Source organism: Lipomyces tetrasporus (assembly GCF_029532465.1).
Source record: "Lipomyces tetrasporus strain NRRL Y-64009 chromosome Unknown POJ06scaffold_11, whole genome shotgun sequence".
NCBI classification, from domain to species: Eukaryota; Fungi; Ascomycota; class Lipomycetes; order Lipomycetales; family Lipomycetaceae; genus Lipomyces; species Lipomyces tetrasporus.
Genome location: NW_026611606.1, coordinates 953242 through 976298, shown reverse-complemented (window position 1 = coordinate 976298; position 23057 = coordinate 953242). Strand labels below are relative to the sequence as shown.

Genomic DNA, 23057 nt, shown 5'->3' with positions numbered 1-23057 from the left:
TATTTCGACAATGAGGTAGTTGTGGTCAACGACGGAGTGACCATGGAAAGAGGTTGGCTTTTTGAATGGTGGCGAATGAATCAGGATGAATTCCCTAGAATGGCAGCCGCAGCAAGGGATTATTTGGCAATTCCTGCCTCTGAGGTGGCTGTCGAAAGACTCTTTAATACGGGAAGAGATCTTCTAGGTCTACGGAGGCATTCATTGAGTGCTGAGACAATGAGAAGATTGATGTTGTTGCGAGCAGTGTACAAGAGGGACCGGGCAGGGAAGCCGTGATTTTATGAAGTATATGTCGTGTAAAATTGCTGTTACCTCAAACGAGCGAAACATTTACGAATATTACGAATAATTTGCGAATAAACACATTTTATTCGTATTCGCATTAGTAAGCAAGAATAATTGAATTATTCGTATTCGAATTACGAATAATTCGAATAATTCGAATATATTCGTTATTCGTTAACACCCCTGATGGTCGGGTTCGACGCCGACCGGCACGCGTCAGCAGCGTATGACCCGCCGACAGTACAACTAATCGGCTCTTTGACTCGGCTAAATTAAGATCTATGAAGCTCGTAATGGATTCAACATGCAGCGGATCAAACAAGGTTAGCGTCTGCGTAAATAAACTGGTCGGTCGCCGGCTGACGCTGACGGCCGGCGCGCTAAGCGAGGTCCACCAATCCGATGTCGTGGACATGTGACAGCGCGATTTCGACGCGTCGCATGACGCGTCGCCAAGCCGCTGGCCGGTGCGGGCGGGCGCGAACATAAAAACCCGGCCGATCGTTCGTCGTCGCGTCCGCGTCTGGCCCGCATCGACCATTCTAAACACAACAATGCTGCACCACATCGCGATTAACGTTGCCGACATCAGCAAGGCGCGCGAGTTCTACGACCCCGTGCTTGCGGCCTGCGGCTATGTTGTTGGATTTGCGTACGGTAGGTTGTAAGGGACTAGTGTCGCTGCACCGGGGGCTAACAAACAAAGACAAATACGTGTACTACGCGCCGGCAAGCAACCCGCACGCAGTCGAGTTCGGCCTGAACCTGAACGACCCGGCCAAGCCGATCGGGTCGACCCACGTCGCGTTCGGCGCCAAGTCCAACGCCGAAGTCGACTCGTGGTACAAGGTCGCCATCAACGCGGGCGGCACGTGCAACGGCCCGCCCGGCATCAGGGCCGAGTACCATCCCGGATTCTACGCCGCGTACGTGCACGACAAGGACGGCCACAATATCGAGTTTGTGTATATCGACCTCAGTGTTCCGGTGCAGTGTGAGCAGTCTGGCGAGAGCGCTTAGTGTTTGGTATATTAATGATCAACTGATGAATAATATAATCCCACATGAAACTCCTGCCTGATGTCGATTGCGGCGAACTGGGCCCGCATGTCCGCGTGCTCGTCCGCCGTCATGCCGTCGTAGTACAAGACCCGCAACTCGCGTCCGGCGGCGGCGAACTCGTGCAACACGGCCACCATGGCGTCGTATGCGACGGCCGTGCCGACCAGACACAGCTGTTTGAGGAGCTCGAGCCGGACAAGATCGAAGGCATGCCGGTCCTTGACTGTGGGCTGGCGGCCCAGGCCGAGATACTCGAGATTCGGACACCGCACAATCAGGTTCCTGAGCATGTCGTACTCGGGGCCGTCCTGGGCCTGGGGCGGACCCAAGAACGTGAGCGGCGTGCCGTACAGATCGAGCCGGCTCAGCGAGATGCCGCACTGGCCGGTGATGAACCACAGCTGGAACCGGCCCAGCCACGGATTGTTGCCCACCGAAACGTCGGCCAGGCCCGCGTACTCGTCGATCGTGTTTGGTTCAGGCCACTCGGTGCGGTCGTAGACGGAGTGCGCGCGCGGCTCGTTGTACTCGAACGCGTCGTAGGACTCGTTCAGGCGCGGGCGGCCGCGCACGGCGATCCGCACCATCGTGCCGTCCAAACACAGGATCTTGCACGTCGGCGGCAGCCGCGGCGCGAGCCACAGTTGGCAGTTCACGATCCGGACCGCGCTCAGCCGAACAAGGCTGCTGAAATCGGCCCGGTACGCGACATCGCGCGTGACGTCGTCGGTCCGGCGACAGTACAGCTCCAGGCCAACGCACGTCACGGTTTCTGCCCGCGGCATCCACATCGGCACAAAGTCCAGTGCTCGGTGGTTGACGGCCGCGCGGGTGTTGTTGGTGTTGACAATCGCCAGGTGTCTGACGGCGGGCAGGACAACGAAGTTGCGTTTGAAGCAGTCTGGCGAAAAGTCGGCCCACCGCTTGTCGTCTTGCGCGCTTGTCGCTGTCGTGTCCGACGTGAACGACAGCCGGTCCAGGTTCGCGAACACGACCCGGCTTGGGCTCGTCGCGCCGCCAACAAACTCGTAGAACTGTTGGACGAGCACGAGGGGCAATTCCAGCGTCGTCAGCTGGTTCGGCACGATCGTGCTGGTCGGCCCAGACTGCTTCCAGTCGTCCAGGACGAGGCCAAACCTGTTGTCGACCGTCAACCGGCGCAAACTGTCGAGCCCGCTCAACTTGGGCGTCACTGCCTGACCCTGGCCCAGCACAACCATGTACGCGTCGACCGCCGTGGCCGCCATCGTCACGCCCACAACCCGGGCCGCCTTGACCGTCCGCGCCAGCCGCCAACCGCTCATCGGCATCTTTCGCAGGTCAAGCACGCCGTGCCGAACCTGCGTATCCACGAAAAACTCGAACAGACACTCGTCCCAGCCGCGACACACGAGCTGCAAATCCCACAGCTCCGACACGGTCAGGTACGACAATATCATGTGGACGATTTCGCCCGGCACCACCGTCAGCGGGTCTATAACCGTCAGCGCCCGGCAACCGACGACCACATCCAACACAAGCTCACCTGTACTACTTCGCCGGCTGTCCATCAATCTTTGCTATGGTTGCTACTGACCATCCGGGACGTCTCGGGATCGGATTGCCTGGACCCCCCGTCGTTTAGAGTTCACTGTCGCCGCGGGTGACGTAACACTATTGACAGCCGTCACAGTAATCGTTGCAGAGTGTGGCCAACAAGCGCGATTCATGGATATATCATAGCTAGCTCTTGTCCGACAAGTCCTGTGCATCTTCCTTGTCATCTCGACCTCCCGCCCGTCCCCTAACCCGCTCGCGTGTGTGCCCGGTCGCGCTCCAACTAGACAATCACCGGCGATGCACTGCGCATCGATGGGCCGATCCAACACCCATTACCCTGCTCATCATGGAGCGCGTTCTTGACAGGCTCCCAGGTCGAGCCGCCGCGCAAAATGTCCCCTGCAGAAGCCGTGAGGTCGCGTGGCATCGCTCGGTCGCGACGCTGTGCACCGTTGCTTGATCTACTTTAATTATTGGCTGTTGCGAATACCGAATATGCGCAGATATTCACCAATATTCGTTATTCACAAACAGTGCGAATAATTTCGCCAATTTTATAAATTTAGGCTGTTGGCGATACGATATCGTCAATATTTAAGTGCCTAATAGCTTTGATACCCTGAACACGACATCTGTAGTACTACGATCCCAAATGCTAACTCAAAACAATCACATTGTCATCTTGCCACAATGCCTCCCTTGGAGAGGATGACAACTCGCTGTAAGCGCCTCGACTACAGAAGCCTCAACGATGGCAGTGATGACGAAGCAGAATCGAACTAGTAGCCCTATCTCCGATATTGACATGTACTTTGATAGTCCGGTGGTCAGTGTTAATGACACAAAAGATCCAAACTGGCTTACTCATCAACATGAGTACCCGTAGATGGCCGCGGCGGCTAGGGATTACTTCCCAGCTTCCGAGGTTGCAGAAGTTGCAGTTGGGAGGCTGTTCAATAGCGGAAGGGATCTGCTGGGCTGTTGACGATACGATATCGACACTATTTTTCCATATCGTCAATCGGCATCGTCTAACTGGAAGTCTGCCGATACGATATCGTCACCGATAATTGGAAGTGGCCCGTACAAATTGGGCTCGGGCTCACCTACCAAAACGGAAAAGTCTTGTGCCGTTGGCATCATTAACTCATCCAGATTCATTTATTCGTCATCATCCAGAAACGTGTGACACGGATCAACAGAGCGTGTAAGCAGTAAGCCGTCGTTTAGATGGAATTCAACATTCCGAATGATCGATGATGGCTTGAAATCGAAACAACAAATAAATAAGTTCGTAGATCTTCAGAAGGAACTTCCACCTTTTACTGTTGAAGACTGGTCGCGTCTCGAGCAGATCCACCTAGTATTCAACAAGTTTAATGAGTTTACGTCCTTCGTTTCGAAACGGAATCCACAAATCAGTCTTGCCGTCCCCATTTTTACTATGAACTACACGAATTACTCGATGACGCGAGTGAACGCAATGGTGACTTCACAGGACTGGATCAAGACATTGCAACCGCCGTAAAGAAGGGCATGAAGAAGTACGAAAAGTACTATTCCATAATGGACGACTGCGACACATATTACACTGCATTTGTTTTGCGATGTGATAGATTTTATATGAGCAAGTGGAAGTGAACAACAATAAGGGTGTTGTGGTGATCCGTTGTAAGATATTGTTCATCTGCAATGCGGCTCGGTGTCCGCAAACAAACCTTTCGACCTCTCCATGACATAAACGTTAAAAATACCTCCACCTAACTACCCTTCCCTTGATTTGCGTCCTTCCCCCAGTTTTCCCCTGGCGCGCAGAGAAGATACGATTCACGATGGGTTCCAGAGATCCTGTTACCAAGCGAACAGTCGTTTGCGTTTTGTATGGTTTCGCCCCGATCTTTCCCTATGTTCCATTCAGCTAACCGCCACTCGATCCAGTTGCGGTTCAAATCCAGGCTTCTCTCCATCATACATGGTCGCCGCCAGAGCACTAGCCCGCGCATTCCATGAGGCGAACGTCACTCTCGTGTACGGCGGCGGCACGGAGGGCGTCATGGGAGAGCTGGCCAAGACCCTCGTCTCCCTCTCTGGCCCCACAGCCGTCCACGGCATCGTCCCCTGGGCCCTTGTGAGGCCCATCAACAGTGCCGAGCACGACCATGATGCGCCGGGCGGCGGCAAAGCCCTCGAGGCGTCAATCTCGGCAGCGGAACTCGAAGGTCTGGACAGACAGGCTACGACAACCCTACAAAAGCAGACCAAATACGGTGTCACGACAGTCGTACCGGACATGCATACTCGGAAAAAGTTGATGGCTACAGAGGTTCTCAACGGCGGCCCGGGGAGCGGGTTCGTCGCGTTGCCCGGTGGGTTCGGCACGCTTGAGGAGGTTATGGAGATCACTACATGGAACCAGTTGGGAATACACGACAGAGGGATCGTGCTGTTGAATGTCGAGGGCTATTGGGATGCGTTATTGCAGTGGATCAAGCATGCTGTGCAGGAGGCTTTCATCAACGGCGACAACGACAAGATTTTGGTGTCGTGCGACAACGTCGGGGATGTCCTGGTGGCGTTGAGGAATTACAGTGTTGCTGAGGGGAGGTTGGAGTTGAACTGGAATCTTGGATGATGACTTTTTAAGACAAGATCATGGGTCAATTAGCCTGGATTTTCTGACGTGATATCCTTTGCAGTTTGGCAACTACTCGCACACCCGACGCTGAATAAATTCCACGTCGGCCGAGGGCATTTCTTGACCCTCAATTCCTAGCCGCCCCTACTGATAATTGTGAATGTCAGGCATGGTTTGGTGAAATAAAGCAAAACAAATCTACCTTGTCGTCACTGCCTCGCTATATGTAATACGACAATTTTATCCACTGTAATACCATTCCGATTTCGGATCCTATGTTCACGTGTAAGATTTAGGCAATAAAGCAAGCCAAGTGCAGGCTAGCATTATGGTAGTTTCTACTACCAGTCTGAATCGCTAGGCCCCACATATAGTTGACAATAACAAAATGCTTCGAAGAAAATACAGTTGTCAAGGCAGTGTGACTATTTAGGGAGGAGCATAGCTAGTTTTACACTCTGATGAGCTCTACCCGAGACATGTGAAATGTCGGCGCTTTAAAATGAACGATGGGGTATCCCACTTAGGTGTTCCTGACTGCTGAAACTAGAAACTAGAAACTAATGATCTTATACTTTGAATAACGGTTGCTGTCTCTTGTCCGAATACTCTTAAAACAGCTGCGCCTTTCGATCGAATTAGGCTTCTTCTACCCTCGCGACGCGCTAGTAGAATAGTGAGCGATGAGTCCCCGTCAGCTGCAACGTTCGTGTGCATATGCCACCGAGCAGAGTGTCGTTAATCTGCCGTTGTTTCAAATTTTAATCCTACTCTACAAAATTGGTATGAACCTGCAGCGCGAGCTGTCGGCTACAATCGAGAAAGCTTCCGTGCCGATTCCTTCCTGCCCGACTTACCATTCATCCAACGACCAATGCACTGAACCAGTGAATCGATCTCTGAAGTGCTGTTGCCCGTATGTAGGCAAACTCGCACCCTTTCTGCTCCTCTGGGAACTGTTGGTGGCACAATCGGACGCACGACAAATCCAGCATCTTGACAAAAGAGGGCCAGCTCTCGCGGGTACGGGGTCAGAATCGAAAATATAGGAGATTTCGCCGGCGTAGGGGAAACCTGCACCAAAACGACGCCTTGTGCATCTGTCTTAACCTCAAGTTCCGCGAGACTTTTGTCAAAGTGTTGGATTAATTTCCATAGTCTGCTCCGTTGCTATCTCGTATATCTATTAGCGATCTTGTGCTTTCGGCAATATAGCTCATAGCATTTACAGTTTCTGCCTTCCCACTCCATAACAGCTCGTATGATGACCTGATTGCCGCTAGCGCCGGGTATGACATAAATGTCGAGTATATCAGTGGCCGTGCGTAATTAACAAGATATTGCCGTGTAATATCAGAACACAAAACAATCGCTGCATGTAGAAGTTAGCCAGCCCCGTAGGCATAATCGAATGAGCATGAATCTGGGGAGCACGACTTACCGCCATTGCAGCTGAGAGCTTTCCCAAACGTGTGTACGCGGACAAATACTCTGTTTTGCAGTCCAAGGTCGCAGACAAGGCCCGCACCACGCGGACCAACAACTCCCGTTGCATGAGCTTCATCTACTATGATGTACCCGTTGTTCATGGGAAGCAACTCATCCATGCACCGGACAATATCCGCGAGCGGTGCAACGTCGCCGTCCATGCTATACACGGACTCGACACCTATAAATACATTGGCATTGCCAGACATGATTGACGAATTTACTCGTTTGATTGACTCCAGGGTCTCCCTAAGGCTAGCAACAGAGTTGTGCGCGAACGACAGTCTTGTACGCGCCCTTGAAAGTCGCATGCCTTCATGAACACTTGCATGGATATATTCGTCATATAATACAACATCTCCTGCCTGAGGCACGCAAGCGTATACTCCTGAATTGGCATCAAACCCAGAGTTGAAGAGTAAACCCGCCGCAGCACCATGGAACGCCGCGATGTCCGTCTCGAGCTGCTCGGCAAACTTTGAATTTCCATCTAGCAACCGTGATCCTCCACTGCCAAGATCGAATTCGCCCGTCAAGTGTTGCATATAGGCAGCCCGCAGCTGAGCAGACGACCGCAGCGATAGAAAGTCATTGCTGGAGAAATCAGTCGAATTGTCACTTGCAATTGTTAGTCCCCTGAGCCCAGACCTCTCTCGACGCCTTTCAAGGGTATTCCTCATAGTCTCTGTGAGATTCGACATCATGTAGATCTAGGACGACCAGTTGGGGCAGATCCAGAATGAGGGGCGAGTTGGGGTAAAGGTTTAAAGTTCCGATGCTCAACCGAGTAAACCCTAGTCCTCGAGGACTCTCTCAAGTTCCACATCTGCAATATGTTAGGCAAGTAGCTATCTGCGGCACGCTTCGGCACAGCACATCGATGGTGGCAATTCGGTCAGCTCTGTGGAAGAGCCTACGGTCCTATCAAGTGTATGGTGCAAATACGAACGTCGGGAAAACTATTATCTCAACTGCGCTATGCAAGTCTTTGCAAAGAAAGTTCCCGGACCAGAGGATATGGTACTTGAAGCCGGTTTCGACTGGGCCCCTTGAGGAAGCTGACGATTGGTACGTGGCATTGTAATTGCTTATGGATTGTCGGTAGTTCGCTCACCGACGAGTTGAAATTAGCCATGTCAGGAAGTTCGTAAGAGGCATCCAAGCGGATTGCTTGTTTCAATTTGACGAACCCGTTAGCCCTCACATCGCAGCACGGCAATCGAGTGGCAATGTTCCGTCTGACTTGGAACTGGTGCAGTCGATCTATTCGAAGATGTCGCAATACGCTGCTGAGAGTACGCCTGGCTGGGCTCTGGTTGAAACCGCTGGCGGAGTCCATTCGCCAGGGCCAAGCGGGATTCCGCAAGCAGATCTCTATCGGCCGCTCAGACTTTCGACTATATTGGTTGGCGACTCGAACTTAGGCGGGATATCGTCGTCTATATCCGCGTTCGAGTCGCTGCACGTTCGCGGCTACGATGTTGACCTAGTTGTCTTGTTTGTCAACGAAAAATACAAAAATCACGAGTATCTGGTCGAGTATTTCTCTCCCAAGAACGTGACAGTGCTACCTATTCCTGCTCCTCCAGAGTGGCAACCCAACGAAACAAGCGACCGCCAGTGCATGGCTGACTATTACGACAGTTTGAGTGAGTCGGCCTCTATGGACCAGGCTTTAGACTTCTTGACAGCAAGCCACGACCGCCGAATTCACGACCTAAACAGCATGGCGTCGCGAGCCAACCGTGTGATCTGGTATCCGTTTTCTCAGCACCAGTCCATATCACCGTCGACTATAACGACCATCGATTCTGCCTACGGCGATTATTTTCAAACACTAGATCCCGCAGCCAAAGAGGACCCGCACCGGCCTCTATTGAATACAACATTTGACGGTTCTGCTTCCTGGTGGACTCAAGGTTTAGGACACGGTAACCCGGAACTGTCGCTAGCAGCATCATACGCTGCTGGTAGGTATGGCCATGTAATGTTTGCTGGGACAGTACATGAGCCGGCGCTCACGTTGGCCGAGTCACTGCTAGATAATCTGAGGAACTCACGGCTCACCAGAGTGTTCTACTCGGACAACGGCAGCACTGGAATAGAAGTTGCTGTCAAGATGGCGCTGCGGGCTGCTGCGGTCAGGAATGGGTGGGATGCATCTGTAAAAGAGGTGGAAGTCATGGGGCTCAGGGGAAGTTACCATGGCGACACTATTGGGTCAATGGACTGCTCCGAGCCGTCTGTGTATAACGAGAAGGTCGGATGGTACAGGGGCCGCGGCTACTGGTTTGATTATCCAACTGTGAAAATGGTGAACGGCACGTGGACTGTCGAGGTTCCTGAAGCACTGCAGTACGAGCTGGGACCAGGGTCGCAGTACGCATCTGTCAGTGAGGTCTTCAATCTCTCTCGTCGCCAGTTAGAATCGTCAGCCCAACGATATCGAGCGTACATTCAAAAAATCATTCACAAGCTTGTCACAGACGACAAACGAAGATTTGGGGCGTTGATAATGGAGCCAGTTGTATTGGGTGCTGGTGGAATGATAGTCATGTGAGTTTACAAGCTCGTCATATGATGGTGTCATATATCCGGCTAATGGAAACAGAGATCCTCTATTTCAAAAATTGCTGGTTGACGTTGTGCGCGAATCTCGCGACATATTTGAAGCAGGCGGGATGGGGAATTCCCAGCAAGTCGTCGCCTCCGAGTGGACTGGTTTGCCCGTCATTTTTGACGAGGTCTTCACTGGCCTCTACCGTCTTGGCCGGTTCAGCTCTGCGTCGTTTATAGGCGTGGAGCCGGACATTTCCGTACACGCAAAGCTTTTAACTGGCGGCGTGGTTCCTCTCTGCGCGACCTTAGCAAGCAAGAGCATTTTTGAGGCGTTTGTGAGTCCAGATAAGTCTGACGCACTGTTACATGGCCACAGCTACACAGCCCACGCCATTGGCTGCACAGTTGCCCGAACCTCGATCTCGTCAATGATCGATATGGAACGGAATGGGTCTTGGGATGATTTCAAAGCTTCTTGGCAGGACTCACATGGTCCGGAAATTTGGAGCGTGTGGTCGAAAGAATTTATTGCGCAACTCTCCACAGACCCTTGCGTTGCCGGTGCAGTCGGACTCGGGAGCGTCCTCGCCATCACGCTTAAAGATTCTGCCGGTAGCGGTATGTGACACGTTGTTATTTTCTCTAACCCGTTTTAACTCATCTAGGATACACGTCAACCGTTTCGCAGGACCTGCAGGCGCGTCTTGCTCAAACAAGCGGACGTGACTGGAACATTCATTCCCGCGTGCTCGGAAATGTCATTTACTTGATGTCTAGTTTAACATGCGCGAAGGAAGATGTCCGGGCTATCGAGAAGTTCGTTGCTAGCTGTTTACAGCGATAAACAACCTGGAGTGGCGATGCAGAATTTGGAGGATGTCGGCGGCATGTCGCCTTCCATACGAGATTCGCTTGAAATCCGGCCTACCTCTGCGGTGCACAACTGTCATGGAGTGGCAGTAGTTGAAGCGCGCATCTATTGAGGATCTATTACTGTAACAGTTAAAAGAATTTCATATCAGACATAAATCCTCGGCTCCGTCATCTTTTCAGTTGCCTCCGTCTGAAAGGTAAGCCTATGCAGGTGCCAAAATGGGGTTTTGGCTAGTATCGAAGTTGCCATTCGCAACACCAAGCATTGCCTAAGCTGTACCAAGATATCGACGGGCAATCGAGAGAGCTTGAGCGCATTATGATACATTGCTGACGAACCGCAAACACGAGGCTCCAAGAATCGTCTAGATTCTACTGCCCAACTCGACAGGATCTTACTGGGCATTGTGCGTTCTCGTAATAGTACTATAACGATACTTGATCCCGATATAGCGATAAATCTGGTGCCGTAATCCTAAAAATTAATGAAAAATCAGTTCGTTATAACACGATTGCCTGCCTAAACAAGTTCAGTACCTCGGTATCAGGATCAAAGATTGATGCCCAGATTACATCGGCTTAACGAGGTTTGAGTGTATTTCGTACGCCGGAGGAATTAAAGATATTCTAGTCATAGAATAAAAAGAACAAAGAACATACTTGTATCCAGATAGTAACACGGCCGGCTTTATTTTAGCAAATAATGTTCACGCCATAACCGACAGTTTGGTCTGTTGCTGAAGCACGTTTGCGTTGTTGCGAGGGTACCCGCATCGTAGACGTCGCAACTTGCCTTCCTAAACTTGCAGGAAAACCAATCTGTCCTCCATTTCCATGCCGCCCTCTACATCCTCAGCCCCCGAAGCGCAGTATGTCTCAGGAAGAATTGCTACTAGGAATTCAATCTTCAGACTAATATCTTGCAAAATCCAACTGTCTAACACGGCATATAGCTAACGCGGGTGCGGTATCGCTTCTGCTCTCGACTGCCAATGTATTTTGATTTTGATTCCTTTCACAAGAATGATACTAATTGCAGGGATTACGGAAAACCCAGCTATCTCGTATTGTCGCATCAGGACTTGAGAGATGAATTGTCTATTGGGATTTTTCAGCTATTTCTACGGACTTATGCAGTTTAGATCCAAAGTGTCAGCTCTGACCACTACTACTGTCGAAGTTTAAAAGTGCGAAGACGGAGCGAAGAGTGAAAGTTGTAATAATATTAGTAAAACTGTTCTACCATCTGCCTCACTTAATACATCGCGCTCTCTCAAAGATGGAGTGTTTGTGCGAAGGATGAAAGAATTTAGGAGAATGTACTGGCTTTCCACCTAGAAATGATCCAAGATCCTGCGCGGGACATAAGGTTCCTCCAAAAACTTGACCTGATCCGTGGTCAGCGATTTGCCATTCGCACCGACGATCTGCTCCAATCTCTCGATACTGTTTACACCCACGATTGGACTGGCGACCTTACCCAGGATCCACGCGAGGGCCACATCTGTCATCAGCCATCCCTTTTCCACGGCCACCTTTTCGACGCGATTGATGATCTCGACGGCGGCAGGGTCGGTGGACTGGTCGCTTCCCTCTTTCCGAAGCGACGTCGCGGCGATTGGACGGGCAAGGTCGCCAGCAGCAAGCGGACTCCACGGAATCAGTCCCACGCCAGTAAGATTGCAGTATGGAATTACCTCTCTCTCTTCCTCGCGGTACAGCAAGTTATATTGATCTTGCATCGACACGAACTTTGCCCAACGATTCTTTTCTGCTACATGCTGCAGCATGGCAAACTCGTAGCACCACATGCTGCTTGCCCCAATGTACCTCACTTTTCCGGACCTCACCAAATCATTCAATGCCCCCATGACTTCCTCCGGGTCCACGTCCTTGTCATACCGATGAATCTGCAGCACGTCGATATAGTCCATCTCCAACCTTGCCAGCGAGTCGTTGACCTGGTTAAAGATCGCTGCCCTCGACAGACCATGCTGGTTCACATACTGACGATTGTTTGCAATATCGCCCCTCACGGGCTTCTTGCTCGTTCTGTCGACGGGATGGTAACATTTGGTCATGATAATAAGCTCGTCGCGGGGGATATTGTACTTCTTAATGGCGGCTGCGATAATTCGCTCAGAGTCGCCGTTCGAGTATATGTTCGCCGTGTCCCACTGAATAAGAACTTTCGGTCAGCAAGTAAACGTTGAGGATTCGTAATGGCATAACCTACCGTGGTGATACCTAGATCGTAGGCCTTCTTCAAGATTGGAAGCGAGGCATCCGATTCGAGCACCCACGGAACCCATTCCGGTGCTGTAATGACGCAATTAGTCAGAATATCCAAGATTTAAGAGAGCTTGCGCGAATACTTACAGCCAAATGACATGCATCCCAGAATTGGAACGGAGACTCTCAATCCAGAATTTCCAAGCCTACATGAACTCAGTCAACTCGCCATCTTTAAAGGTTTGACCTAAATTACACGTACTTGCGATATTCCACGGGCATCGGTAGTATAGAAAAGGTCCAGGATCTGATGGGTGACAGAATGCTTTCATGGTGAAGCTGAGTCCGAACATAGGTATATATACTTTATCGTTGGGCCCCCACCTGTCATTGTGAGAGTGTTGGATGCTCTCGGCCCTACTTCGGAAATGCCCCCGGTGCGGGGTGCGAGGGGATTAACCGACTTGTAGTAATGCCGCTCGTTAGTACAACCGCCAGAGGATCTTAGGTGCGTGTACCTAAGGCGATTCTGGACGTCGGCATTGGCTATGGGGCACCGAACATAAACACAAACACGCAAATCCAGTAGATCCAATCTGTTGGGTGCGTCCGCGTAACACATTTCCGTTTTTCCTACCAAAGCGCGGAAGCGAAAGAAAGCGGCTAGCCATGCCCAAAAATTATGAGATTACTAGCAAGTTGAATGCGAGAATTTCAGTGCATCACGGCTTAGATTGGACTTAACATCACCGATCTGGACAGCCACAAGGGGCTTGGCACGTATCGGAGATCTTATTGCGGATACAATCATCAATGTATAAGTATCTTGCCGCGATAGAATATTGACTAGAGACAGCGGCGCTCGAAAAGCGTTGGAACTCAAGATTTCGGAAGGGTTTAGAGGCTGCGGGGGTTGCGGGTATGAATATGCATTGGCAAATCACGGGAGCGCGCTGCGGGTCTCGCATGCACACCCTACGGAGAGTTATCACGACAGAACATAGGATTCGGGTACCAACATCAGCATATAGATCTTCACAACACAAAATTCATATTGTGCCACAAGATAATCATCATCTCGTCGTAACAATAGCTGGAAATTGCTGGGAATTCTCGCTTGCATTATTCCGCGACCTCCACAAACTCAACGTTATTTCCGTCGGGGTCAAACACATACGCGGCATAGTAATTCGGCGCATAGTTTTCGCTGATTCCCGGTTTCTGTTATCTACTCGCCGTTTTTAAGCGCCAACTCATATGCACGAGTTGCCTGTCTGCCGCATTGAATGCGATGTGGCTCATGCCCACCGTTTTGGCAGGGTCGAAGGCGATGAAAAATTGATTGGCATAACCTGGTCGCTCGTATCCAACGAAGCTGGATTGCTCTGGATCACGAATGAAATTAGTTGAGTTTAGGGATAGGACGATCTCAGATTAAGCGAGGAAACTTACCGCAATCGAGCTTGACTTCAATTCCCAGGAGAGCGAGGATAAAACGCGCGACCCTTCTGGATATCCTTTACATAGATGCCAAAATGGTGAATGATAGCTTTGGATGCCATAGTGGCTTACGGCAAGACTAGAATTTGATAAGCAAAACTACGGCGACGGATGTCTCTCGCCTCACGGCTCCTTTACAATTTCTACGACGGCTCGTGAATCGAGACTGAATAGAGCAAAAGTCAGTCTTGTGTGCTGCGACGAGACTCGGCACGCGTCTGGGAAACTCGGACGCGTGAGGGGCGGGACAGTCACGTGGTGTTGCAACGCAAACGTGCGATATCTGGGGTTGTATTTGTAGTCTTTGGCAGGGTGGTTGCTCATGCCAGAATTGTCAAAATATCTATGACTAATTGGGGGATAATAATAGAGCATTAGACAGAGTAAATCGGAGATAACTTGGCCAGCAAATCTAGAAAGCATTGTCCTGAAGTGCGAACTTCTACTCGCGCTCAAAGGGATAATATGGGAAGCTTCAAGGAAATCATACTCCGGTTCAGGGATTGGTATAAATTCGTCAGGTGCTTCAGTGTCCATTACCAGGCCCACAGCGGAATACTAGCCGTCGCGATCTAGTAACAGAGAAATTCATATCTTCTGTTTCAAACTCGTTGACCTCGAAGGTGTGCTTCAATTAAGGCAGTCCTTGATTCTCTTTCAGGGCGATCGTTGGTCCCAAGCTGAGACCTATCCAACATTTGAGGTATTGACAGTTGCGCAATAACACCCAAACATATATCACGCTTTCGCCCAGCACGGCACAAACCTAGACAGTGGGAGATGATTCCTCGCATTTAACACATTCTCTAAGCTTACAAGGGCTGATAATTACGCCGATCATGATAAATTGATAATTTTATAATTCCCTCAAAACTGCCTATAAACGTTTAGTAATTGTTGTCCCAAATTTAGAAACTCAGAGCGCGCAGCTCATACATTTTCTCAAAACTATAATCGGCAGCAGCCAAGAAGGAATGAAAAAGTAACATTCGATGCAAACTGCAAGATATGGACACCGAGAGTGTCCAGAGTGTCCACGAACCACGATTCACTCCATGAGTCGCTGCAGCGCTCAGCCGCGTCACGGTAGCCAAGGTTATGCTTGGTAAGCTGTGATTCAGTCTAGCTGCAACAGCAGGAGCGACAGAGCGACATTAATGGTACTCGGATTTATCACAACAAGAGCAAATGTCCACTAAAGGGCACATCAAAGTTTGATTAAAATGAATAACATCAGAATTAGCGGCTATCAAACCAATGGGGGACCTTTTTTTGCGTATTCGGATGCCTACTCTTTCACAAGTACCCAAGAATTTTCTGCCAAATCTGTACTCGCAAACTCTTCGCTAAATTTAAAGTTCTCACATAGTCGCGCTAATTTGCTCGTTGCCGGGCCATTCCACGATATCAATGCGACGCTGGGAACCTCACCACCAATTAATATATTGGGTTAGCTTGTACCTGTTTGTCTCAGTCTTTTGATTAATTTTTTTTCGACATCTGTATCGTAGCGAACCACAGCCCAGGGAACAGGTTTGACGGAGGGGGGAACAGGGCCCAGTTTGAGCTTAAATTCTCCCAAAAAGGCTACTTCGATCTGTAACCGACACCTTAATCTTGAGCTTGGCATGCATGAGTCTGGGCAGGGCTGACCTCGGCAGAGCTGTGTTGGGCTACTAAGGAGCCGTCGTCTGCGAACGTGCATGTGTCGATTAGCCGAAAAGTGTCCTCGCATCGCAGAAACCCACAACGTGGCTAGGGAATATCTTACCCATGCTGCTCCTGCCCCGTGCAGGCTGAGTGGGTGATGTTTCGTTTGGAGCAGACGACTGACGGACTTCCGGGTAGAATAAATGCAACTGATCAGCCCTGCTGTCTCAGGACTTTGACTGATAGACCAAGCACGCCCCCAGATATTGCCTACAGTCGAGCGCAGTCTTCAGTACCTGCACGATGCGTCTTCCCTCAAGACTGATCTTAGCTGCAACGAGCACCATTGTCTATTTGTCTTCGACAGCGGCTCTAAACATCACAATCAAACAAGATGTGCCTCTTGCGCCAGCAAAGCTTCCGGCACCCTACGCTGCGGCGCAGTGCGACGAAATTGTTGAGCACTTCGGTAGGCTTGGTCGTACGACGGTGTGGAATCTCGTCGAGAAGGTTCACATGGAGGGCGATACCTTCGAGCCGGAAGGAATTGTGCGAATCGGCGACGATCGTTACTTTTTGAGCGCTGGTGAATACACCAGCCCAACCGTCAAATACGGAAATGGCATCATCATCAATGGAACTGATCGCACCGCTGGCTCCGGGTTCGCACATATGATTGTCTTCGATGGCAAAGGCAAACGTATTGCTGACGCCACGCTTACTGAACGTGATGCTATCGAATACCACAACGGCGGGATTGATTACGATGGCGAATTCATCTGGGCAACCATAGCACAGTACCGTCCCAACGCGACGGCAACTCTTATGCGCATCGACCCTCGCACACTCGAGCCCACAGTCATCCTTCACGTCGCGGACCACAAAGGAGGAGTCGTCCACGACACGCGCACGGACAAGTTCGTGATGCTCAATTGGGGCTCACGCAATGCCACAACATGGGATAGCCGTCGTAAACCAGCTCCATACCCTGCGTTCACTACGTTCCCAAACAACGTCAGGAACCCAAGCTACTACGTCGACTATCAGGACTGCAAATTTTTGGGTCACCCCAAGCAATTCGACCACCGCAGCACCATGATCTGTTCGGGCGTCGCGTCTCTGTCGCCAACCGTCGCCATTGGGGGCGTTGCGCTCGTCGACATGGAAACCATGATTCCCGTCGCCGAGGTCCCGATTACTATGACTAGTGATCTGGGTGCTCCTGTCACGCAGAATCCCATGGAGGTGGCCATTGTGGGTGGTCGTCTAAGATTTTATTTCATGCCCGACCAGCACAATTCGACATTGTATGTCTACGAGGCAGAGCCGAACAGTCCGTTTGAGTACGGTGCCTGAGTATACTAAGATTGTGGAGACGAAGCGTGGGTAGTACTAAAGTTAGTGGTACAATAACCATGGGTGAGAGTGTGTGCACGAAGCGTTGGATCTTAGGCGCGAGTTAACTTGACATTTAGGCTTCTATCATAGTAACTAGATGAATATCAAAATGGCTTTTATTTCTCAAGACGTCTCCTTGTATCTGACTACAAGTGGCGCCGGGCCGAGCAAAATCCCCAAACTCACAGACTCGTAGTATTGCATTTGTCCCATAGCGATCAGACAATCAACCGGATACAGCGACTCAGGAATTGCGTGGCGTACAGAGAGACGAATCACCTAGAATCTACCAGGACTCTTGTCAAGGAGAGCCGAGCGTTATGTTACGCCTGAGCATGGCTATCACTCTGCGCTAGTATCCCACTTTGTCATAAACCGGTTTACGAAATGTGGAGTAATGCGTAGTATACGGTATATTAACAAGCAGAAAGACTAGAAGAATGGCAAATAAACACAGCCATGACGCGACAGCCATGACACGTAAGATATCAGCACAGCGTTCCGCGGTGTCACGTGGTAAGGATGAGGCGCATGCAGTGTGTCTGGTAAGGGTTATTACGTTGCAATTGAATCATACATAAGGATTATGGGCTTGTCGATCGCAATTGGGGTTAGGACAAAGCTTGCCATTGGGCTCTCGCTTCACCTCTCTGGGCAGCCTCCATTTTTCTGTTGGCATTATTGTACATTCTCGTGGCCAGCGGCAGAAACTATAGTTAAGAAGAATTCTGAATTCCAAGATGACGATAATTTTTAATGACGGAAACGTGGAACGTGATTACTAGTGCCTCATATCTTCAGAGCAAATTGGGCGTCTTGCAATTCATTGATGGGTTATCTCCCGACCGTATGTCTTTTAGCAAGGACTCATTTAGGAAGAAGATGCAATAAAACCTACGATATTATTGACTGCTCACTGCTGGCATAGACTTTCTGATTGTAGATGTGCTCAACATGCCCTTAACCGGAACTGTTTGCTTGCTCTCTAATCGTATTAGTTTTCTTTTCGCGTCTTCTCCCAACTCCACGCGATAATGCACGTGGAGGGGCACAGGTCATTTGATGTGACGCCAGTCGACCGGTATTGTCCGGTTTTGTGCCAATATCGTCGGTCGGCAGCAAATTTTTTCTCGCTTGACGTTTAGTTGCTGCCCTTTTGTGTGGGGCACCCGACCGGAAAAAGTTTTGCGTGCAGAGGGCGTAACCGCCGCACAGGGCCAATTACGCACTTTACGTAGGTGGCGCCCATCAGTCCCGCCCCTCACCACACGAGCCTTCACTGGAGAAGGTGTGGTTTCTGCGTGTGGCAGGGTACCAATCGGCGTAATACGACAGATGGAGAATTGCATGTCGTAATGTCTAGAATGATGCATCATAGTGCTGGCGAATAATACACAAATTCCCGGTGACAGGAGAGAGATAAGAGATTTTCACACACCGATGTCTGAGTTTTCTTTTATGGAAGGAAGCACGACAATTTTTCTGTGCGGCGCACGGATCAGCTGCCGCCTCCGAAGGTGACTCTACTCTTCTCACTATCAATGGCATATATCAGTCACTCCGCTTCCGCCCTCCCTCGTCGCTCCCGCAAGACCGCAAACCTCACCACGCACTCTACTAGCCCTGCTTTATATAGATCGCACACACAAAATGGTCCAGCCGTCCGAACCTGAATTCGAGCAAGCCTATAACGAGCTCCTGCTCACGCTCGAGAGCTCGACCTTATTCGAGAAGAAGCCGAAGCTCAAGAAGGCGCTCCCGGTCGTGTCAATTCCCGAGAGAGTATGCAATTCCAAATGGTTCAGCTCCATTGTCTGCATATGCAGCCTGCTAACCTGTGTCCCATAGGTCATTCAGTTCCGCGTGGTCTGGCAGGACGACGCCGGCAACCTCCAGGTCAACCGCGGGTACAGAGTCCAGTTCAACTCTGCTCTCGGTCCCTACAAAGGCGGGCTTCGGTTCCACCCGACTGTCAACCTCTCGATCCTCAAGTTCCTTGGCTACGAGCAGATCTTCAAGAACGCGCTCACCGGTCTCGCCATGGGAGGTGGCAAGGGCGGCGCCGACTTTGATCCCAAGGGCAAGTCCGACAACGAGATCCGCAAATTCTGCGAGGCTTTCATGCGCGAGCTTTCGCGTCATATCGGGCCCGACACTGACGTCCCAGCCGGCGACATCGGCGTTGGCGGTCGTGAGATCGGCTACCTCTTCGGCGCGTACAGACGGTACCGCAACGCGTTCGAAGGCGTCCTCACCGGCAAGGGCATCAGCTGGGGAGGCTCACTTATCCGTCCTGAGGCCACCGGATACGGTCTCATTTACTACGTCGAGCAGATGATCGAGTACGTTAACCCCGGCGACTCTATGACGGGCAAGACTGTCGCCATTTCCGGCTCCGGCAACGTCGCCCAGTTCGCCGCGCTTAAAGTCATCGAGCTCGGCGGCAAGGTCGTCTCGCTCTCGGACTCCAAGGGCGCATTCGTGCTTGCGTCGGCAGAGTCGGAAGGATTCACGCCGGCGGAGATCTCGCAGATCGCCGACATCAAGCTCCTGCATCACGACCTGTCCGACGCAGCATTCCAGCGCGGCAAATTCAAGTACATTGAAGGCGCACGCCCCTGGACCCACGTCGGCGCCGTCGACATCGCGCTGCCGTGCGCGACACAGAACGAAGTGTCCGGCGACGAGGCCGCAGCGCTGGTCGCAGCCGGCTGCAAGTTCGTCGCCGAGGGATCCAACATGGGCTCGACCATGGAAGCCATCGATATGTTCGAGTCCGCACGCGTCAACGCTCCTGGTGGTACCTGGTACGCGCCCGGCAAGGCCGCCAACTGTGGTGGGGTTGCCGTGTCCGGCCTCGAAATGGCCCAGAACTCGGCCCGCGTGGGCTGGACCCGTGAAGAGGTCGACGCAAAGCTCAAGCACATCATGATGACGTGTTTCCTGAACTGTGTCAACACCGCGATCGAGTACTCGTCAGAGAAAACCGATGGTCTGCCGTCTCTGGTCAAGGGAGCCAACATTGCTGGCTTTGTCAAGGTTGCGGAGGCCATGCTGGACCAGGGCGATTTTTATTAGAGGATTCCGTTGTACAGTAGCTTTGTAGTTTTCCGCGTGACGTGACATGTGTCGGTGTTTGGTTTGGATTTGGATCTAGACTTGGGTTATTGGATGTCAGCGTTTTCGTTTCATTCACCTCTTTTTGGTGCAAGGGTAGGTTCTGAAGCGTTATAATTTGGTCCCTCTTTTCTTGCAAAGTATTATAAATACACGCAATATAAAGTATTCGAGATGATAAATGAGACGGTAAGACAAGTTAATGCCTACAAGGGTCACATGCTCAACTTCCATAGTGGCAGGTATCCCACCCAGTGTCGCTATCCAGATTGCGACGATACCAGACAGTTCAATGGCACCAGTCATTACTTAAGGCATCTCCAACGAGCCCATGGCCTTCAGACAAAAGCTGAGCGAGTACCGTATTACCCTGATCGGTCGAGAAGAGGACAACCGAGGAAGAGCAAATGACGAGGATAGTGCACACACGAGCGTGGATTGCTAGTGGATTGCTATGAGACCCTAGAAAGAAAAATTGTAGAGAGCGACAAGTGGAACCTACTGCGTTTAAGGATTGATTGGGAGAACTGATAAATTGCTAAGCAGGAAATCCGATCTCGCTTATACCGCATTTAATAATTTGACATGCTTGCTATGCTTACATGTTGCTATATAAATAATATAGGCTTGCTGTGTTTCACACACACCAGTTTTTTGTGCGCACCGGTCCCGCACATACGAAAGTTTACATAGTTACGGTCCAGGGAAAACTCGAAGAAAAAAAAGGTCGTGACAGGTTGTTGGCAATCGTCCCGCGCGTAAGTAAGTTTTAATCTGGGACCGTGAACAAAAAATCCTAGCAAGATTGGATGGGTGCCAAACGGTCACTCGAATGCAGTCCGAGTGACGTTAATGACAGCCCTGTCAGTGAAATGGCTTGGGTAAGTCCCCGACGACGCCTTGGCTACTCATAGAACAAGGCGATACACACGAGACACAGCATTCCCCCAGTTCAAGTTCCAGCTCAAGTTCCAAGTTGCGAAGTTCCTTGACGACTCTAACGTGTGGTGTTGCGTTGTTTCTACAACGACGATCGGCTCCAATAATATTCGGCAGTGGAGGGAATCTTGCTCGAATTTTGCAACTCATTAGATCAGAGAGTCGCTGCGCTTGACTCCGATCGGTCAGATTACTTATTCTGCACGTACTCTCTCGATTTCTCAGGAATTATTTAGCGCTGCAGACGGTTGATCCGCGTTTTTGGAATGGCAGCACAGGTCTCGTCGCAACCGTCGTCGCATTGTATGTGGTCCCGTCGCCGTCTGATACGACTATTTGCTAATGCTGGCCCAATAGCGCGCAAAAGCCGGTTTTCATGGGTGAGAAAGCTCGTATCGACGTCGCGTTCGTCACATTCGAAAACAAGCTCATCGCCTCCGCCGTATGCGTCCTCTCATGCTCTTACCACCCACAGTCAGATAGAAGGCATGTCACCGGTCACAACCACTTCCTCGTCTCTAGCGCCGCTCTACAACTACAGTGCCACCTCGCACCAGCGCACCTACTCGCGTGACGAGTCGCTTCGAACGCCTTCCATCCTGACGGCCAGCACGAACGCAAGCGTTAATAGCGGGCCTTACCGAGGCGGCGCCTACCACAATCACAGCCGGCGGCGTGCGTCCAGCGGCATCGTCGACGACCGTTCGTCAGTTGACAGTAATGCAAGTTTAAGTCTCAGCGCAACGAGCGGTGCGAATGGTAACTACGTGTATGGCAATGTGTTCACCAGTGGGACGACCACTGCGGGAACAATGACGCCGCACGCAAGTAAACGGCTTCTCCAGACCAAGCTGACGCCGTCGATTACGACGACAACGACTGGTACGACGACTTCGCGGCGGTCACCATCTATCTTGTCGTCGTCGTCGTCGACTAACAATACGTCGTTGATGACGCTGCCGCCGGGATTTAATCACGTCACGACTTCGACCACAAACAGTATAAATACGAGCACGTCGAACTACTACTACACGGACAACGCATCCGTCATTACTCTCGCGAGCTCGTCAAAACGCCGACGGAAGAGTATTGACACGAATGCTAGTACTCGAGCTTTGGCTCCAGACTCGTTGTTTGGCGGCAGCAGGGAGTCACTGCCGCTCACGGTCGCAACCGGAGGCGGCGCGAGCAGCTTTGGACGCAGCGTGAGCATGCCGGCATATGGCCCTGGATCAGGTCGACGAAGTACGAGCGGTTCTCGGCGGACGACACCGACGGAAGAGTACGATTCGGGCACGGAAAGTTGCAGCGAAGACGAGATTGACGTCACAGGAGAGCATGCGAATTTAGACGACTACGAACACGAAAATGCGGGAGCAAGGTGCGAAAAGATTAGTGTTGAATTAATTGGCCGTGGGCGGTCGCCTGTCGCTGCCTCAATGATGGCTTAGCGGGCGTCCTTGTATTTTTATGTGGCACTGATTTAAATAGTTTGGATACTGTTGAGTTTATCGGGTGTATTTGTATTGTGATATTAGTGATTGCGATATTTGGACCTTTTTTTTTTTGCAGAATGCCTTGTATGAATTGGATTTCGAACCTGTGACTACTTTGCCATGCTGCTCAGGAAGCATTTGGAACTGCTAAGCAGCATTCGTCCGCATTCATTTTGAGTCAGCGAGAAGTAATACCAACAAAGCCACCATGCCCGAACTGTCGTGACGTCACGCATGAGAAAATGTAAGCGAGCCAAAACTCGACTCTCTTGCGCTTACGA

General features: G+C 51.0%; 9 protein-coding genes across 9 annotated transcripts; 6 read left to right on the top strand and 3 right to left on the bottom strand.

Annotated features, from left to right (window-relative positions):
• The first annotated feature begins 814 nt into the window (after nucleotides 1-814).
• POJ06DRAFT_261932 (Glyoxalase/Bleomycin resistance protein/Dihydroxybiphenyl dioxygenase) lies at nucleotides 815-1344 on the top strand. Its single transcript, XM_056188680.1, has 2 exons — nucleotides 815-945; nucleotides 995-1344. The coding sequence occupies exons 1-2, from the start codon at nucleotides 843-845 to the stop codon at nucleotides 1306-1308; spliced, it is 417 nt and encodes a 138-aa protein (XP_056041076.1). The 5' UTR covers nucleotides 815-842; the 3' UTR covers nucleotides 1309-1344.
• POJ06DRAFT_35920 (uncharacterized protein) lies at nucleotides 1115-3360 on the bottom strand. The gene is made up of 2 exons (XM_056190927.1): nucleotides 2876-3360; nucleotides 1115-2824 (listed from the first exon to the last, which is right to left on the bottom strand). Exons 1-2 carry the CDS (start codon nucleotides 2898-2900, stop codon nucleotides 1320-1322), a joined length of 1530 nt encoding a protein of 509 aa, XP_056041075.1. The 5' UTR covers nucleotides 2901-3360; the 3' UTR covers nucleotides 1115-1319.
• A 1501-nt stretch (nucleotides 3361-4861) lies between these two features.
• On the top strand, nucleotides 4862-5521 carry POJ06DRAFT_283580 (uncharacterized protein; the record flags this gene model as incomplete). Its single annotated transcript, XM_056190113.1, has 1 exon — nucleotides 4862-5521. The coding sequence occupies one exon, from the start codon at nucleotides 4862-4864 to the stop codon at nucleotides 5519-5521; it is 660 nt and encodes a 219-aa protein (XP_056041074.1).
• A 1093-nt stretch (nucleotides 5522-6614) lies between these two features.
• POJ06DRAFT_35957 (pyridoxal phosphate-dependent transferase) lies at nucleotides 6615-7757 on the bottom strand. Its single transcript, XM_056190928.1, has 3 exons — nucleotides 6966-7757; nucleotides 6754-6896; nucleotides 6615-6698 (listed from the first exon to the last, which is right to left on the bottom strand). Exons 1-3 carry the CDS (start codon nucleotides 7714-7716, stop codon nucleotides 6657-6659), a joined length of 936 nt encoding a protein of 311 aa, XP_056041073.1. The 5' UTR covers nucleotides 7717-7757; the 3' UTR covers nucleotides 6615-6656.
• An 89-nt stretch (nucleotides 7758-7846) lies between these two features.
• On the top strand, nucleotides 7847-10502 carry POJ06DRAFT_35912 (pyridoxal phosphate-dependent transferase). The gene is made up of 4 exons (XM_056190926.1): nucleotides 7847-8080; nucleotides 8144-9568; nucleotides 9624-10189; nucleotides 10237-10502. The coding sequence occupies exons 1-4, from the start codon at nucleotides 7893-7895 to the stop codon at nucleotides 10413-10415; spliced, it is 2358 nt and encodes a 785-aa protein (XP_056041072.1). The 5' UTR covers nucleotides 7847-7892; the 3' UTR covers nucleotides 10416-10502.
• Nucleotides 10503-11589: 1087 nt separating this feature from the next.
• On the bottom strand, nucleotides 11590-13277 carry POJ06DRAFT_35888 (NADP-dependent oxidoreductase domain-containing protein). Its single transcript, XM_056190925.1, has 4 exons — nucleotides 12939-13277; nucleotides 12824-12882; nucleotides 12681-12763; nucleotides 11590-12621 (listed from the first exon to the last, which is right to left on the bottom strand). The coding sequence occupies exons 1-4, from the start codon at nucleotides 12956-12958 to the stop codon at nucleotides 11779-11781; spliced, it is 1005 nt and encodes a 334-aa protein (XP_056041071.1). The 5' UTR covers nucleotides 12959-13277; the 3' UTR covers nucleotides 11590-11778.
• Nucleotides 13278-15870: 2593 nt separating this feature from the next.
• On the top strand, nucleotides 15871-17351 carry POJ06DRAFT_261911 (uncharacterized protein). The gene has a single exon (XM_056188679.1). The coding sequence runs from the start codon at nucleotides 16130-16132 to the stop codon at nucleotides 17180-17182; it is 1053 nt and encodes a 350-aa protein (XP_056041070.1). The 5' UTR covers nucleotides 15871-16129; the 3' UTR covers nucleotides 17183-17351.
• Nucleotides 17352-18874: 1523 nt separating this feature from the next.
• Nucleotides 18875-20302, top strand: POJ06DRAFT_201905 (Glutamate/Leucine/Phenylalanine/Valine dehydrogenase-domain-containing protein; the record flags this gene model as incomplete). The annotated part of the gene is made up of 2 exons (XM_056185256.1): nucleotides 18875-19006; nucleotides 19073-20302. 2 exons carry the CDS (start codon nucleotides 18875-18877, stop codon nucleotides 20300-20302), a joined length of 1362 nt encoding a protein of 453 aa, XP_056041069.1.
• An 893-nt stretch (nucleotides 20303-21195) lies between these two features.
• Nucleotides 21196-22888, top strand: POJ06DRAFT_261904 (uncharacterized protein). The gene is made up of 2 exons (XM_056188678.1): nucleotides 21196-21583; nucleotides 21638-22888. Exons 1-2 carry the CDS (start codon nucleotides 21547-21549, stop codon nucleotides 22729-22731), a joined length of 1131 nt encoding a protein of 376 aa, XP_056041068.1. The 5' UTR covers nucleotides 21196-21546; the 3' UTR covers nucleotides 22732-22888.
• The last annotated feature ends 169 nt before the right edge of the window (nucleotides 22889-23057 follow it).